This window comes from Bubalus bubalis, chromosome 3 (assembly GCF_019923935.1).
Source record: "Bubalus bubalis isolate 160015118507 breed Murrah chromosome 3, NDDB_SH_1, whole genome shotgun sequence".
Lineage (NCBI taxonomy): Eukaryota > Metazoa > Chordata > Mammalia > Artiodactyla > Bovidae > Bubalus > Bubalus bubalis.
Window position 1 is genome coordinate 150577965 of NC_059159.1, and position 17834 is coordinate 150595798.

Genomic DNA, 17834 nt, shown 5'->3' on the forward strand with positions numbered 1-17834 from the left:
TTGAAGCTGAAACTCCAATACTTTGGCCACCTGATGCGAAGGGCTGACTCATTTGAAAAGACCCTGATGCTGGGGAAGATTGAGGGCGGGAAGAGAAGGGGATGACAGATGATGAGATGGTTGGATGGCATCACCGACTTGATGAGATGAGTTTGAGTAAACTCCGGGAGCTGGTGATGGACAGGGAGGCCTGGCATGCTGTGGTCCATGGGGTCATGAAGAGTCGGACATGACTGATGAACTGAATTGAACTGAACTGTGTCCAGCTCTTTGCAACACCATGGACAGTAGCCCGCCAAGTTCCTCTGTCCATGGGATTCTCCAGGCAAAATTACTGGAGTGGGTTGCCATTCCCTTCTTCAGGGGATCTTCCTGACCCAGGGATTAAACCCACATCTCCTGCACTGGCAGGCGGATTCTTTACCACTGAGCCACCAGGAAAGCCCAAATTCCACTTTTTCATCTACTAAATTCCCTATACCCTTGGCTCTGTTTCTGTGTCCTATATTAGTCTACTTACAGATTTGTCTTCTGTGTACCAATAACCTACAGTTCTTGATCTTGGTGGTGGTATAGCCATGTTCCTGATCTTGTAGGAGGCATTTCTCCTCATTAGTCTTTCTTGTTGTTTAAAGCCTTTTCTTCTCAAGTTTTGAACTTTCTTGTGCATTCTAACATCATACTGTTGAGTACAAAAAGATCTCATTAAGATTATAATTATAATCAAATTAATTTATTGTATTGGGGAGAAGTTGCATTTAATACTATGATGTCTTTGTATCTGGGGACATTCATTCAGACCTCGTTATGTCCTGTGATGACATTTTATGCTTGTCTTCATGCAGGTGCTGCCCCACGTGTTACACTCCACCCTGTGTCTTGTCATCCGTATGTGTAGGGCTCCCCACCCTTCATCCCACCATTCCCCTTTCTATATGCTCACTGCTATCAGAACGAAGAGTCTTTCTTTGTTTGTCTCTATGTTACCAGACTTTCATCTTACTTCCCAGTAATTTTTCCTTTACATCCCTTCCACAACATAATTTCTCCCATGATGTTCACAACACCACCCTTGTGGGTAACTTGCCTGTTTCTTTGTTTCCTGTCCAAGGTCCCAGTCCAGACCAGCCCCCTGGGCTCTGTAGCTGTCTTCCAGGCTCCTCCTGGTCCACTAGGGCCCACCCTCCCTTCTCTCTATTTCTACATTTTTGCTTGTCCTCCCCTTTCCTGCATGGCATTTGGCACCCTTCTCAACAGAGAGCCCACCAAAACCCCTAGAGGGTCAGCCTGTGCCCAGTAGCAAAGGACTTCCCTGCTCTGACTCTGCACTTGAAGGCCTGTGGTCCTTCCTTTCTCTGAGGCCTTTGTCATGTCACACAGTGTGAGGTTGGATGTGGCCCTTCCTCCTCCACACTCCACGCGTTTGGTCTCCCTTCTTGTATCAGCTCTGAATGGATCCCACGCAGGCGACTCTTCTCTGTGTCTGTCCCCACTGCCCACTGGGTCTGGCTACTCTGCACACGCTCGACCCTCAAGTGGGAAGGGCTGGTCCAGGCCCACTCCAGTGCCAGTGCTGGCTTTGTGGTCTCACATGACATGCTTGGTCTCCCCACACCCCAAGAGGAGAGTGAAATGAACAGGAGTTCAAATGTCTGCCCCGCTGCCTCTTGTGATCTAAGTGAGATGCTGGGTCTAAAGGTTCTCTTCTGACCTGACCTGGCTCATCAATGCTGAGTGCCCACCCATTGTGTGGGTTCCTGGGATTGTGTGTGGACCCAATGGTGTGCTTGAGTAGCTTTTGAAGTGCAGAGCTCAACTCTGGAATGCTGAGCATCCTCGCAAGAGATGAAAGCTTGGAACTCTGGGGCCATGCCCAGCCTCACCTAGCAGTGCTACATACCCAGTGGTGTTGCCTCTGGTCATTGTGGGCTGTGGCGATGGGGCAGGATCTCACACCTGAGCCGGGGGTCCCGTCTTCCTGTGTGACCATGGAGGTGCCTGCCTCCTTGCTCACAGTGGCTGATGGCAGGCAGTCCCTGGGTCACTGAGTGCATTGGGTGAGTTAAGGTGGCCAGGGCTTCCCCACCATCACCTCTAAGGAGGCTCAGGGCTGTGGAGCCCCAAGGATCTAATTCAGATTTTGACTCTTCTAATACAATGTGATTCTGGGAAGAATTAAGTACCTTCTCTGAACTGAATTCATTTGAAAGTGAAAATGAAAGTCATTCAGTCATGTCTGACTCTTTGAGACCCCATGGACTGTGGCCTGCCAGGCTCCTCTGTCCATGGAATTCTCCAGGCAGGAATACTGGAGTGGGTAGCTATTCCCTTCTCCAGGGGACCTTCCCAACCTCGGGATCGAACCCAGGTCTTCCAAATAGCATTCAGATTCTTTACCGTCTGAGCCACAGGGAAGCCCAAGAAAACTGGAGTGGGTAGCCTATCCCTTCCCCAGTGGGACTTCCAGACCCAGGAATTGAACTGGGGTCTCCTGCTTTGCAGGTGGATTCTTTACCAGCTGAGCTCCCAGGGAATTCATTTTATCTTAGTTCATTTTTCCCAAAGGGGAAAGATGCTGGATACATCTCAGGGGTGGTAACTCAGGGAGATGAGGGGTGTGAAGGCACACAGCAGAGGCCAATTTCCTTACTCTTGGGGTGCTGGCTCCCATGGAATGAGCATATATGTGTGTGTGTGTGTGTGTGTGTTCGTGTGAGGCCCCCTCCTACAGCTTAGAGTCCTTGTTTGCAGGGAGCCTGAAGATCTACCCTCTGGGTCCCAGGCCCCCAGTCCGCTCTCACTCTGCCCCTTAAATTGAGAATTACCTCCACACACAGGCAGCTGCTCAAGCATATTTTTTTGAAAGTTTATTTATTGTTTTCTAATGTTTCCCTCAAGCCCCATCTCCTTCCCTCTTCCTTTCTTTTCTGCAAAATCAATCAGAGGGACTTGTTTTCACACTACATAGAAACAGCCAAATACAGACAGAAAGTTAGACAAGAGGGCTAAGAAGGGAACTCTCTCCAAATAGAACAGCCTGCGATGCACAGAGTTTGTTGAATGATCAGAGAAGGGAAATTTCGCTTGTTTAAATAAACACCCACATGATGGGTGCCTCCCATAGGAAGGGGTGAGATTAACACCATTTGTACATGAGGAAGAATCAAACCAGATTTTCTCTTTTACTTTCCAGATGTACTGTCTGTCTGAAAGGCACTTTCTGAGGACTTGCGGAGAGGGACCTTCACACCCTTGGAGCGCCCTGGCCACCTTGGTCTAGCCAGGTGCTGTATCCTGAGCCCCAAATTCTCTGTTCTCCACAGCGAGGCTCCTACCCTGCCCACCTCCCCTAATCCTGCACTTCCCCACCTCTCTGGGGTCTCTGCCTCCTTACCCACAGGGCGCTGTGATCACCCTTTTGATTGACCGCCTTGTAGTTCTTGCCTGATATTAAACATCTTTTTGAGAAAAACAACCCATTGTGTCTATGTGGTCTTTATTTCTAGGAATTTGTACTTTGGCTTCCTATATTCCATGCTGCTCATCTTCTGGAGTTTGTTTATATAAGAATCTGTTGCTGTTCTATTATTAATAAAATGGTGACAGAAAGGATGTTTGGGGACCAATGAAGTAGGTCCTCGAAAGAGGCGGGAGCGTGGGGAGTTGCCTGCCTCTCCCTCCCCTCCCCTTCTCTGACCCCTGGGCTCCCCAGGGCTCCTCCTCACTCCTCCTTCGACCTCCAGTGGCTGCTCTGAAAGGGGGAGCTCACTGCGGTGGCCCCCACAGGAGTAGAGAAGAGGAGGTGTTCAGACTGAGACAACGCCTGAGTTTCTGTGAGGCTGGCATGAGCTCCCTCCGCCCTGATGTCAGGAGGCACAGGAGGGAGCAGGAGGCAGAGGCCAGGAGGGAAGAGGTTTAGGCCAGAGTATCTGCTGGGGTTTCCATGGGAAAGGCAAGACAGGGCGGTGTGCACAGTCCAGCCTAGCTAGCTTGAATAACTCCTGTGGGCTCTGAGCTATAGCAGTCGCCTGGCACCCAGTCCGGTGATGAGAGAGGCAGAGGAATGTTGCCTCTGGGGTGCAGGGGCCTGAGAGAGGAGGCCTGGCTCTGAATTTGTTCATCGGCATGTCATTGGTGCTCCACTGGGCCCTTTGCTGTCTCTAAAGAATCAGCTAATCCCAGAGGAGTGGTCTGTCCCCAGCTAGAAAGTTTCTTTAAGATGTCAAAATGTCATGATATACAGAAAATAATGACAGAGGACATGTCTGTGCGAGGCTCAGGACTGTTAAATAGGGCTGCATTGGAGATCCTCCTGTTGGCTAAACCTATTTTTAGCTGCTGCCTCTGAGAACTGCATCCATCCACCCACAGGATCCTAAAGGGGAAGATCTCATTGGGCAATGGCTTCTGGGTCTGCAGTGCAGTACAGAGCACAGCACGGCAGCCAGCCCAGCCTAGTGTCTGAGCTGTCTGGCCAAAGGGACACCCACAATGCTCTAGCTGCCATTTTACAAAGGAAAGTGAATGCAGAGGATGGAGGGAAGGAAGAGCAGGTGTCTGTTCCAGATTTAGGCAGTGCAGCCAAGACTAGAGCCACAGAGGCTTGATGATGGAAACCTGTCCTGACTTGACCAGACGTGGTTGGGAATCTTGGACCCAGGCTTCTCCCAGGGAGTATGGGAACAGGCTCGTTCCTCCTGTGGTCTCCCAGTCACACACAGAGCACCATCACATATAGATTGGTGTGCATTTCCTGGAATTTTTATATATGTGGAATCAGGTAGCACTTACTCTCTTTTGTCTGACCTCCCTCATGCATATAACTTTGTTCAAACTCATTCATGTTCTGTGTGGATCTCTAGTCTGCTCTTTTTCACTTCTGGCACAATTTTACTCAAATATGGTTTGTTTATCCATTCCATAGGTTTTGGATATTATGGCACCTGTTTTTTTTACTCACGGCCCTCATCTTTCCCACCACTCAAGGTCCCCAGTGGGTTAGAAATGGTGTTGAGGACTTCCAAGGCCTTATGTAGTTCTGAGGTGGTGAGGATGCCAAGATTCTGAGTCAGTTGCTGGTGACCTTGCTGAGGAACATGTGGGTGGGCTCTCCCGAGGTCCAGAGAGAGACAGATTCAAAAAATGTACCATCTCTGTGGACCTCCCATGTGATCTGGTCTTGGAGCTGAGGGTTCAGTCCCAGGATTCCAAGCAGGCTCAGGAGCTTGCTGGCTGTGTGATCTCAGACACTTTGCTTAACTACTCTGTGTCTTCATCTCCTCAACTATAAAACCAGCATCAGTGGTCCTATCTGCCAAGGATGTGTGAGGATTAAATGAGGCCACACCTTGAAAGAGACGCGGGTTCGGTCCCTGGGTCAGGAAGATTCCCTGGAGAAGGAAAAGGCAACCCATTCCAGTATTCTTGCCTGGAGAATCCCCATGGACAGAGGAGCCTGGCAGGCTATGGTCCATAGGGTTGCAAAGAATCAGACATGACTGAAGTGACTGAGCACACACACATACCTTGAAAGCATGTAGAATAAAGCCTGGAAAATGTCAGGTCCCTTTTTGCTTTTGGTGGTTGTTCAGTTGCTCAGTCGTGTCTGATTCTTTGTGACCCTGTGGATTGCAGAACACCAGGCCTCCCTGTCCTTCACTCTCTCCCCAAGTTTGCCCAAGTTCATGTCCACTGAATCAGTGATGCCTTCCAACCATCTCATCCTCTGTCACCCTCTTCTCCTTTTGCCTTCAATCTTTCCCAGCATCAGGGTCTTCTCTGATGAGTTAGCTATTCATGTCAGGTGGCCAAAGTACTAGAGTTTCAACTTTGGCAATAGTACTTCCAATTGAATATGCAGGGTTGATTTCCTTTAGAATTGACTGGTTTGCTTTTGGTATGTGTATCCAAAGGGTCAGAGATTTTGAGGTCAGGTTTGCTTGTTTCTCCTATATTTCTGCTGTGCTATAAGGAAGCAGGTTTCAGTGGCATTGGGTTCTTTAGAGCCTGTGGTATTTGATCTCAGAAGATGAATCTCTCTTAAAAGCTGGCATTAAAGATAGATATAGGCAGGGTTTCCAAGGTCTGTGGATTCCACGCTCCTTTGGGCAGCCCCATTTAATCTCTTGGTGGCTGGCATTCAGAGGGAAGTGGGACTGCCTTGCCTGTAGCACAGTGTGGGTCATGGACTCATCCTGATTACCTGAGAACTAGGCTTTTTATAAACTTGTGCCTGTCCAAAAAGAGCAATTATGAGGTATACCGTTCTCTTTGATTGGCTTATCAGCATCTTGAAGCAGTTGAATTGGGAGCACTTTTTCTAACACACCAATTAGAATGTTAAAGGGGAAAAGAAAATTCAGAGGAAGTACTCATAAGAATAAATAAGGCAAGGGTCTGAACTCTCAGCCAGAGATGTCTGAGACCACCACCGGTGATCTTGAGCAGACTTTAGTTATTTAAACCATTAGGAATATTAGGTTTAATATTGTCTCAGGGAGCTTTTCTCTTTGGTTCAGACGTTTTTAGCAGTCTCAAGGGTTTATGTTTCATTTTGGAGATATCAAGGTGCTTAAGGAATGTCTTTTCTACTTTTCTGTTGGGCTTTTATTTTAAATGAGAAATTATAGGATACTAGTTTTTGTATCTGTTTAGTAATCAGCAACCAGTATTTATTGACACCTACTGTGTACGTGTGTCTGGGGCAAATCACAAACATTGGGAATGTTGGGATAACAATGGCAGAGTTGACAGTAAAATTGTGACAGTCGGGGAACTTGCTTTGGTATCTTACTGATTCTTCAAGTGGTACAGAGATTTCAAAATCCATGGCTCTGTTTCTGCTTGCAACATACCTATTGTTGGAAAACTTAAGTGGTTTTGACTTGTTATGGTGAAATTCCTTTTGACAAATTAAGTTTGAGGTATTTTTGATGCCTAAAATTGTATTTAATCCTGTATGATGCTTTAGATTGTAGGTGTTGGGAAATTTCCATCCATCTGCATGGATGAAGCTGGGAAGAAGCCATCTGCTCTAAGTCCTCCTCCTGGCATGTTGAGCATCCATGTCCCCTCTGACCCTGACTGGCAGCCTCCTGGCCCCATCCTTGCTGGATGTTGGCTCTCATACCTTGCCTGCCTGTCTCATGGCTTCACGATGGAGATCATGGGCCACTTTCGAGCATCTTTGGGGGAAGAGAGAGGCCATCCTAACAGTGAGCGTGAGCTGTCTATGGCCCCACTCTTAGCTCTACTCACCACTATCAGGCAGGCCTGTTGAGTTTTCTTCTCCAAATGCGCCTCTTTTTCTTGTCATTTTCACCACAGAAGTCTGGGCTGGTCTCCCCGCTTGCTGTTTCTCAGTCCTCTCTGTCTGGCATACTGCTGCTAGGTAATGTCCATTCAGTTTTATTTCTACCATATCAACCCTATTTCTTTAATGTTGAGTTAGTTTCTATTGTACAGGAAAATGAAGCTGCTGCTGCTGCTGCTAAGTCGCTTCAGTCGTGTCCGACTCTGTGCAACCCCATAGACAGCAGCCCACTAGGCTCCTCTGTCCCTGGGATTCTCCAGGCAAGAACACTGGAGTGGGGTGCCATTGCCTTCTCCATGAATCAGCTCTATATATACATATATCCCCTCTTTTTTGGATTTTCTTTCCATTTAGGTCACCACAGAGCATTGAGTAGAGTTACCTAAGCTGTACAATAGGTTCTCATTAGTTATCTATTTTATGCTATGCTATGCTATGCTAAGTCAGTTCAGTCGTGTCTGACTCTGTGTGACCCCATAGACGGCAGCCCACCAGGCTTCCCTGTCCCTGGGATTCTCCAGGCAAGAACACTGGAGTGGGTTGTCATTTCCTTCTCCAATGCATGAAAGTGAAAAGTGAAAGTGAAGTCACTCAGTCGTGTACGACCCTCAGCGACCCCATGGACTACAGCCTTCCAGGCTCCTCCATCCATGGGATTTTCCAGGCAAGAGTACTGGAGTGGGGGTGCCATTGCCTTCTCCTATCTATTTTATACATAGTATCAATAGTATATGTATGGAAGTTCCAGTCTCCCAATTTATCCCACCCCTTCCTTCCTGCTTTAGTGTCCATATGTTTGTTCTTTACGTTTGTGTCTTTATTTCTGTTTTTCAAATAAGATCATCTATGCCATTTTTCTAGATTCCATATATACTTGTTAATACACAATATTTGTTTTTCTCTTTCTGACTTATTCCACTCTGTACGACAGTCTCAAGGTCCATCCATGTTTCTACAAATGAGCCAATTTCATTCCTATTTTAGGCAGAGTAATACTCCATTGTATATGTACTACATTTTCTTATTCCATTTCTCTGTTGATGGACTCTTAGGTTGCTCCCATGTACCTGCTATTGTAAATAGTGCTGCAATGAACATTGGGGTGCATGTATCTTTCTAAATTATGGTTTCTCTGGTTATATGCCCTGTATTGGGATTTCTGGGTCATATGGTAGCTCTCCATACTGTTCTTCATAGTGGCTGTATCAATTTACGTTCCCACCAAAAGTGCAAGAGGGTTCCCTTTTCTCCACACCCTCTCCAGCATTTATTGTTTGTAGATTTTTTGATAATGGCCAATATCAGCCCTATTTAAAAGGCCTCTGTCACTCCTCAGAGCACCTCTGAATACTTCTTGGATCTGGGTCTGAATTTTAAACCCATCTGTTTCTTTCTCCCAGCCCTCTGCAAATCTGACCCAGTCTACTGTTTCCTAGACCATCCATTGCTCCCTGAGGCTGCTCCTTATACTTCCATCATGTCATGCTTCTCTGATCCCATTTCCAATCTGTATTTTCTCCTGAGCTCTTCTACCACCCCTGGCCTCCAGCTCCTATAGCACAGAGGCCTCTCTGTGGACAAAATGTACCTGCCTTTTTGCTTCTCTGAAAGACAGAATCGCCTTCTGGTAGGTGACAGTGCATGTGCTCTGGCCACTGCTTTCTCTAGAGTATTCCATGAGTCGCTGGTCTCCTCCTCTGCTCTGTAGGTTTCTTGAGAGCGTAGACTGTCTTGCTTCTCCACGGTGGTCAGAGCTTTGATGGATTTGGTGTGGGAGTGGCATGGGAGGATCAAGGACAGCTCCTGGGTGTGGGGTGGGGGTAGCTCTCTGGACCATGGTCCTGTTTTCTACCATGGGAAGACCAGGGAAGGAATGCTTTTGGTAGGGATAATCAAGGCTTTGTTTGAAAACAAGTCTGAGAAAACTTTAGACAATGAGCTGGAGATAGCAACTGGATGTGGTAATTGTCTATAAAATCCTGGTACCAACATCCTGGGAAAGATTGAAGCTGGGGATGAAGACAAATGAGGCATTTGGAGCTAGAGATAATAAGACACCTTAGGACAGAAATAGGTAGAGGTAACCACAGAGTAAAATTGGACTCTGCCTTTGTTTAGCAGAGGTCCAGGCAGGGCATGGCTCCAGCACTCCTGGAGGCCTAAGGTGTGGGATCACCACAGATGGGTGTGGAACCTACTTTGCTGTTGTTTTCCCAATACTCACCCGGAAGGCATAATGAATGATGTTGGGAATTATGGAGAGGATTTCTCTGGCTAGAGTCTTGTGTCTTGTGGTCTGTACCCTGCTAATGTGGGAGGGGCCAGATGGTTTCCTCTTGCTTCAGACACAGTGATGGGCTTTGAGAAAATGACACAAACTTTGGCATGTGTCACCGGGAGCTCGGGCAGCCTAGTGGGTCAACAGAATTGCAACATTGAGACCTTAAGCAGGAGGAAATGTGTTTGGAGAGAAACTACCTGTAGCTGATAGAAGGTGCTGTGCACAGGAGGCACCCTAATGGGTCATGAGCCCACTGAATCCATGCTAGAAAGCATTCAGCTAAAGAATGAGGTTGTGTCAGCAGCAACAGGCTGGAGCTACTCCATGGGTGTGATGCTCGGAGGGGCAGGTGTGTGGGTAGATGAAGGATGGACATTATCTATTTTATAGCACAGGCACCCAACTATTCTTGGGAGAGAGGGAAGGAGCTGTCAAAGAAGCAAGTTCAGACCCTCAGTCATGTCCAACTCTTTGTGACCCCATGGACTGCAGCATGTCAGGCCTCCCCGTCCATCACCCTCTCTGAGAGTTTACTCAAACTCATGTCCATTGAGTCAGTGATGCCATCCAACCATCTCATCCTCTGCCATCCCCTTCTCCTCCCTCCTTCAATCTTTCCCAGCATCAGGGTCTTTTCCAATGAGTCAGTTCTTCGCATCAGGTGGCCAAAGTATTGGAGTTTTAGCTTCACCATCAGTCCTTCCAATGAATATTCAGGACTGATTTCCTTTAGGATGGACTGGTTGGATCTCCTTGCAATCCAAGGGACTCTCAAGAGTCTTCTCCAACACCACAGCTCAAAAGCACTAATTCTTTGGTGCTCAGCCTGCTTTATGGTTCAACTTTCACATCCATACATGACTACTGGAAAAACCATAGCTTTGACTAGACGGACCTTTGTTGGCAAGGTAATTTCTCTGCTTTTTAATATGCTGTCTAAGTAGGTTGTAGCTTTTTTTCCAAGGGGAAAGTGTCTTTTAAATTCATGGCTGCAGTCACCATCTGCAGTGATTTTGGAGCCCAAAAAAATAAAGTCTGTCACTGTTTCCACTGTTTCCCCTTCTATTTACCATGAAGTGATGGACCAGATGCCATGATCTTAGTTTTCTGAATGTTGAGTTTTCAGCCAACTTTTTTACTCTCCCCTTTCACTTTCATCAAGAGGCTCTTTAGTTCTTCTTCACTTTCTGCCATAGGGGTGGTGTCATCCGCATATCTGAGATTATTGATATTTCTCCTGGCAATCTTGATCCCAGCTTGTGCTTCATCCAGTCCAGCATTTCTCGTGATGTATTCTGCATAAGAAGCAATGAGAGTGCCTATTAGAGGAGTCTGCTGCAAACCTCAGTCCTGGCCTGAGGGCCCAGACCCAGGGCTGGCAGTGTCCCTCAGTGCTCCCTGACTTCTTTGTATGCATCCCCAGACCCCTATCCCAGCTGTGTCCAGAGGATGGAAGACACCTCCTTCCTTGGCCACCAGAAGGTTTTGGGCTCCAGACACTGCTAACAGAGGAGAAGAGCTCTAACTTTAAATGATGTTCCAGGCTTTCACTATTACACTGGTACTAAACATTTTAAATCACTAGAAATAGGAAAATGGAGTCATTTGTAAGTGACTGAGGACATTTTCTTGTCCAGAAGTGAGTTGACCAGATGTGGGGTGTGCCCAAGGGCTTCATCCAGAGCCAGAGAGGAGCTGGCTCCCTGAGTGGATTTAGATGTTTGGGTAGTAAATTTGTTCTCAGATTGCACCATCTACTTGTCCAGGTTATACAGAGGACAGAGAGGAGTTGGGCTGAATAGATCCCTGGGGCTCTCTACGATTTAGAGATAGAGTCATGGAGAAGGTGAGAAATTGACCAGAAACACTCAGGAGGGTGGAGCTTGTCAGAAGAGTGTGGAAGCAAGAAGTCAAGAAAAGTAAGTATGTCAAGGAAGTGAGGCAGGAGATCATCGGTCAATTTGGTGCCAGGGAGGGTGTTGGCGACTTTGCAGGGACAGTTAGTGTGAACAAGAGTGACCTGGAGAAAGCTGAGGAGGAAAAGGGAGGTGGGAGTGGAGAGGGCACCATCAACAATGCTATTGATAGTTCATTTAATGGAGGTACCATAATTTGTTGAACTGGTCCCATGATAGACATTGTTTCCCATCTGCATGTTAAAGACTTTGCTGCAATCAGTGGTGCTGGATGTAAGTCTTTTATCTTGTTTCTGAGTGTATTTAGAGGATGCATTTCTGAAGGTAGAACTGCTGGATGAAAGGGTCTATGCGTCTTTCGTTCTGTCAGGGATATGACCAGTCTGCTCCCATAGAGGCTATACCAACTTACACATTCTCACTGATACAGGTACTTTACCTACAAAGTCTTATCAAGCTTAAATCTTTGGCTGTGAAAGTTGATTTTTAGTATAAGCTTTAATTTGTATTTTTACTATGGTAAAGATGAGAATCTTGTCATATTTTCAAGAGCCATTTATTTCCTGTGTGAACTCTTTGTTCATATCTTTTACCCATTTTCCATTGGGTTTTTGATGTTTTCTTTATTGACTTATATTAGGACAGTTATCGTTTGATTGTGAAATGTTGCCATTTTTTCTTGTGCGTGAAGTTTTATGATATTGTGTCAATATTTTCTTTTCTGGCTTCTGTATCATTTTAAGAGATTTTTAAAAAGTCTTCCAAGTTTTCTTTTAGTACTCTTATGGTTTCATCACAAACAAATTAAATCTGTGATCCATCTAGGATCTATTTGCATACTTGTATAAATATAAGATAGGAACTCAACTTACTTTTTCCTAGATGGTTACCCAGGCACTTAAATGACCCCACTGGGTAACTTTTCCCCTCAACTGATATACATTACGACATTTATTCTGTAGGGGAGGAAAAAAACTTTTGTGCTCTACCCTCCTATGTTCTTTGCCTGGGACCCTAAAATAAAGACTAACAGAAGACAGAGTAATGAGAGAAAGATGAACTGTTGATTAAAGCATGCAGTGCGTATGCACACAGTGAAACTCAGCGATGAGTAACACAAAGAAGTGGTTAGAACTTGGGCTTATATCTTAATTGAAGGAAACATCTGTACAGAATTGACAAGGCACAAAGAAAAAGACTGAGTTTCTAGGGGTGACAAATTGTGGGAAGATAAAATGCATGAGGAAACTAATGGAAGATAATACTAGTTAGGAACAAGGTTTGCTATGCAGATTCCGCTGGTGCATTTCTTAGTTGATCAAGGTCTAGCACTGTCTCCGGCTTCCCTGGTGGCTCAGAGGGTGTAGAATCTGCCTGCAATGCAGGAGACCCAGGTTCGATCCCTGAGTCAGGAAGATCCCTGGAGGAGGAAATCACAACCCACTCCAATATTCTTGCCTGGAGAATTCCATGGACAGGACATCAGCTACAGTCCATTGTGTCACAAAGAGTAAGACATGACTGAGCAACTAACACACACACAGCATTGTCTCCAGCTGTCCTTCCTGGTAGAAAGGAGAAAGAAATGCCTTTGAAAATTCATGTCCTAATTGTAGGCAAATAGGGGAAGTGCAGGGTGCTTTTCTTATATCTGCTTCTTCTCAATTGCCTTCAGCTCAAAATGATCCTTAGGCCAGAGAGGCATATTTGAGGGTGGCAGGTTCTACTTATCTACACATTCTACATACCTCTACTTTTTGTTTCTTCATGAAGTTGATTGCAATTTGTGATTATATGTGTGTGTTTGTTGCACACCCAACCCACTAGCATATGAGTGATAAGTGTAGAAATAACCCAGATGTCCTGTTTTTCTTCTTTTTATTGTTTTAGTCTATAAAATATGTGTGTGTGTGTGTGTGTGTGTGTGTGTGTTTGGGGAGATTAGGTAGGCAGCAATGAGATTGTGAGTAGGGAATAAGGTGATGCTGTATGATTTCAAAGGATCTAGTACTGTATTCCAATGAAAAAGCTATTAAATCTCAAGGGTACTGGCTCTAATGATGAGAATTTTAGACTGAAAAAGGGACGATGGTGAAATTATGAGAAAGTAAAGATTAGCATATAGGGCTGGCTCTTGAAGTCAGTAATTGTACTCTCAGATGACTCTGGAGGTGCCAAACATTCCATTTTCATATTAACTGAACTCCAAGGTCATGGTTGACTTACCAAAATGGGATCTCACTGGACAGAATGTTAGGATGCAATTTCCATTATTAAAAACAGGGCAAAAGCACAACTGGAGGCTCGAACTAGGATTAAATGGATTTATACAAAGGCTAAATAATGATTGCTAAATGAACCAGTTGAAATAATACTGATCACCAAGAGGCACTCTGCTAGGGAATAAGGATGGACAATAAAAATTGTTACATTTAAATTAGACTTTGAAGTTCAAGCTAATTTCAGTCATCTAGCTATTGCACTTATTAATAGTTATGTCACATTTCTATTTCAAACAGAAATGAATACCATAAACCTGATTGAAATGAGAATTCACACTCATGAGGAATACGGTCATTAGAAACAAGTTTCCGCCAATGATGAAAGGAGAGCATTTTTCTGAAAAGTAGCTTGGTTTGCAAACCTCCTTGGGGATTCTAAAGACTGGCTCACAAGGGGGATCCCTAGGACTTCCCTGAGTCCATGAGCTCTGAGACATTTCTAGAAGGTATTACATTTGCAAAGTTTAAGGCCAAAAGATTGAGTCTCTGAACATGCCCTGAGATGGCTGCTTATCTGTCTATGGGAGGGATAGAGATAATGGGATTTGTTTGATAGACCATGTTTATTATTTGCAACATTTTCACCACAATCCCATTCTTAATGCTCACTGGTCTTTCCCAACTCCCTAAGTGGTACATAGGTAGCAAGGCCTGTTGCCCAAGCTTCATGGCTTGACTACATGGGACATTTGATGATGTGTAAAAGCTACATACTAAATTAGACATTTGACATTTCTTTCTTGAAGCCTGTCATCCAAGACCAGTTTTTTTCCTCTTGCATAAGGTAGAAGGGAAAAGAAATCTGATGCTTACTAGGGGTATTTAAAAAATGACTAACTGGAAACTTTTCACCAAAGAATGTCTTTCTAGCCTGCTGGGACTATCAGAGACTGAACTGCTTTGCTCAGCTAAATATATCATTTAATATAACACACACAGTGCAGACAGGCATCAAACTTTTAAAAAATTAAACAGATAAAATATAGTAACTTTTTAAAAAATGCATGCTTCTCTAGAGAAATGACTCGACTCTATTCAGTAAGGCGTTTACCTTTAGAAAATACTTTGGATGATCATTTTGATAGAATCACTTTTAGAATAATAGTATTTTAGAATAAATGACTAAGGATAAACATAAAAAAATTTGTTTCTTTCAAATAAACTTTTTCTGCGTCATGATGATTCATTGTCTACAGTTTTTATGGCATCTGAACTTTTAGAATAATATTTCTTTCTCTTTTCTCTACAATGAGTTGAATGGCAAATGTAAAGCTTATCTTCATAGTCTCTTGCTTAATTTGACAAGGTCATATTTCTCTTAAAAGCATTCTATTGTGACAGTAATAATGTTTAGATGATAGAAATAATTGCAAGAAGTATTCAGCTGAAAAAGTTTGTGAAATGTCACCGAGGACCCATTATCTTCTTTATTATTCAATGTGTCTCCAAATTCCTATTTATTATTTTTTTTAATGTTCTTTTACTATTTTGTCCTTTTCCATGCGGGAGTTAGAAGTTAACCCAGCTCTTTTCGGGGCTCCTGACTTTGAGGCCTCACTTGGCATATCACTTATCATGTCTCACTGAGGCTGAGTCACAAAATTGTGCTACACATGCATTCAAGCACCCGCCAGAGCCATGTTCTGCCCAGCTTCCAGCATCTGGACTATAGCAGCCTCCACCTGGTCTTACTTTTGCACCCACCCATTGCTCCTGTGCGTGCCCGGGGCGGCTCAGTGGTAAAGAATCTGGCTGCAATGCAGGAGACGTGCGTTCAATCCCCGGGTCAGGAAGATCCCCTGGAGGAGGGCATGGCAATCCACTCTAGTATTCCTGCCTGGAAAATCCTATGGACAGAGGAATGTGGCGGGCTACAGTCCACAGGGATGCAAAGAATTGGACATGACTGAGCATGCGTGCACTGCTTCATGCCTCCTGCCCTGGACAGGCCTGTGGGTCAGACGCTCTGCAGCTGGTCCTCCTGTCAGTCCCCCTTGGTACCTACATTCCTTGTCTCCTTCCTCAGGACTGTGCCCAGCACATTGTAGCTACTCTAGAAATGCCTGCACAGAGCCTCATTTCTGGCTCATTTGTATACCCCCGGAGTTCCTCTCCTCTTTCAAAACTCTCTTGATTTTATGATATTTAGTAACTGCAGAAGCTGGGAATAACACTCAGAGGACTGAATTTCTTTTAATTACATTCTGACTCACTTCAGAAGGATCTTGATCAATAGCAGTGCTTGATTAGGATTGGGCCTTGTGCCATGACCACAGCAATGGAGAGAACATCCAGAAAAGTACACTTCAGCGCTTCACGGCACTGATTTTCTAAAATGGAATCTTAACCAAATGTTGAAAAAGAAAAAAGCAAGTGTGGCATTGATACATCTCACAGCCTTAGGAAATGGCCATTGCAACAGATAGAACTATGATCCTGGCAGTCAGAGGTTCTAAGATGCTCTGCTTGTGGATTTTTTATTTTGTTTTTTGTACATGTAGACAATCTGGGTTATGTAATCCTGATGGATGTGATAAAATGGATCTCTCTTCCTGTCCTCTTAGGGAAGCCATAAGCCGGGTTTGTGAAGCTGTCCCTGGATCCAAGGGAGCCTTCAGGAAGAGAAAGGTACCGTCCTCCCAGCTCTATGTCTGCCTGTGTCTCCTTTGCTTTTCCCCCCTTCTGTCACCACGCAGCATCTTTAATCACATGCCTTGTTCAGTTTCTCTTTCCCATGGCCTGGCTGTTGTCACTTTTTTTTTTGGCTGAGCAGTGGGGAACCAAGAGTCATCTGTTGGTTTAAAGAGGGTAACTTACAGTGACAATGACTTTTGTCACTTTTAAAAACAAAAAGAGCTTAGTTTCCCTCTTTGCCATATGGTCGAGGAGGACAGTTAGCTCTTAAGGCTAACTGATAGGGTTGCCAAAGTCAACACCCCAGGTCTACACTTAAAGCCCTATAAACCAGGGCCAGATGCTCTTCTCAGCTTTTCTGTACATTAATTAATTTCATTCGAGCAACTCTTTGTGGTTGATGCCCTCAGGGATGTGCTGGTAAAAGTTGAGCAACAGGCTCTTGGGGCTGGAGATGGAGACTGAGAAGCACTAAATTGGTCTTGTTTGCTAGTTTCCATGGTATAAATGCTCCACTATGGCCAATTTCAAGCTGTAACCTGATATCCCTAAAGGGGAGTTGGGAAGAAGTGTGTTTTAGGTCTCTGTTACACAGCATCCCTGCCACATGTCATGGACATAAGTAACCTGAAGAGCACGGGCATGCATACTCAGTCTCTTGGTCACATCCGACTCTTTGTGACCCCATGCCCTGTAGCCTGCCAGGCTCCTCTGTCTGTGGAATTTTCCAGGCAAGGATACTGCAGTGAGGTGCCATTTCCTCCTCTAAGGGATCTTTCTGACTCAGGGATCGAACCCGAGTCTTCTGCATCTCCTGTACTTGCAGGTGGATGCTTTACCACTGAGTCACCAACCTGAACAGCATAGCTAATACATAATGTAGCAACAATTAGGAAGTGATGAGTTTTGAGTATTTATTTCTTGTTTTACAAATGTAATTGATTTAATTGTAAGTCTACATAAATTAATTTTAAGTAGCAGCTGCTTTTAATGACCAGCTCATGTTGTTGTTCAGTCACTCAGTCATGTCCAACTCTTTGTGACCAGCTCATAAAACTCCTAAAAAGTTAATAATTGGCTTTCTTTAGCTAGAACAAACCAGCTCTAGAATACCACTGGCTATCCCCATTTTACAGATGATAGAAACTGAGGTACAGGGGTGGGAACTTACAGTGTGAGAAGGTGGTGGAGCTGAGCTCAAGCTCCGGCCGCCTGGCTTCAGGGGTTGCACTTTTAATTCCTTGACCTTTTCATCCTGAAGGTGGTTGGACTAGAAAGGAAAAAAAAAAAAAACACACACAAACTTGATTAAGAGAAAACATAGAAAAACTCTTTCCTTAAGTGTCTAGTATATATGTAATTAAATACCCACCATCTGGACTTTTCTAAGCCTGGACTGAATGGTGGGG

At 44.8% G+C, this 17834-nt stretch overlaps 1 protein-coding gene across 2 annotated transcripts in view; it reads left to right on the plus strand.

Annotated features, from left to right (window-relative positions):
- Nucleotides 1-17834, plus strand: part of SHC3 (SHC adaptor protein 3) — a 192285-nt gene that overhangs the window by 90293 nt on the left and 84158 nt on the right. For both annotated transcript variants that reach the window (XM_006064072.4, XM_025282118.3), the window contains exon 3: nt 16356-16419. In XM_006064072.4, coding sequence (XP_006064134.3) covers nt 16356-16419 — 64 coding nt within the window. The remainder of the gene's footprint in view (nt 1-16355; nt 16420-17834) is intronic.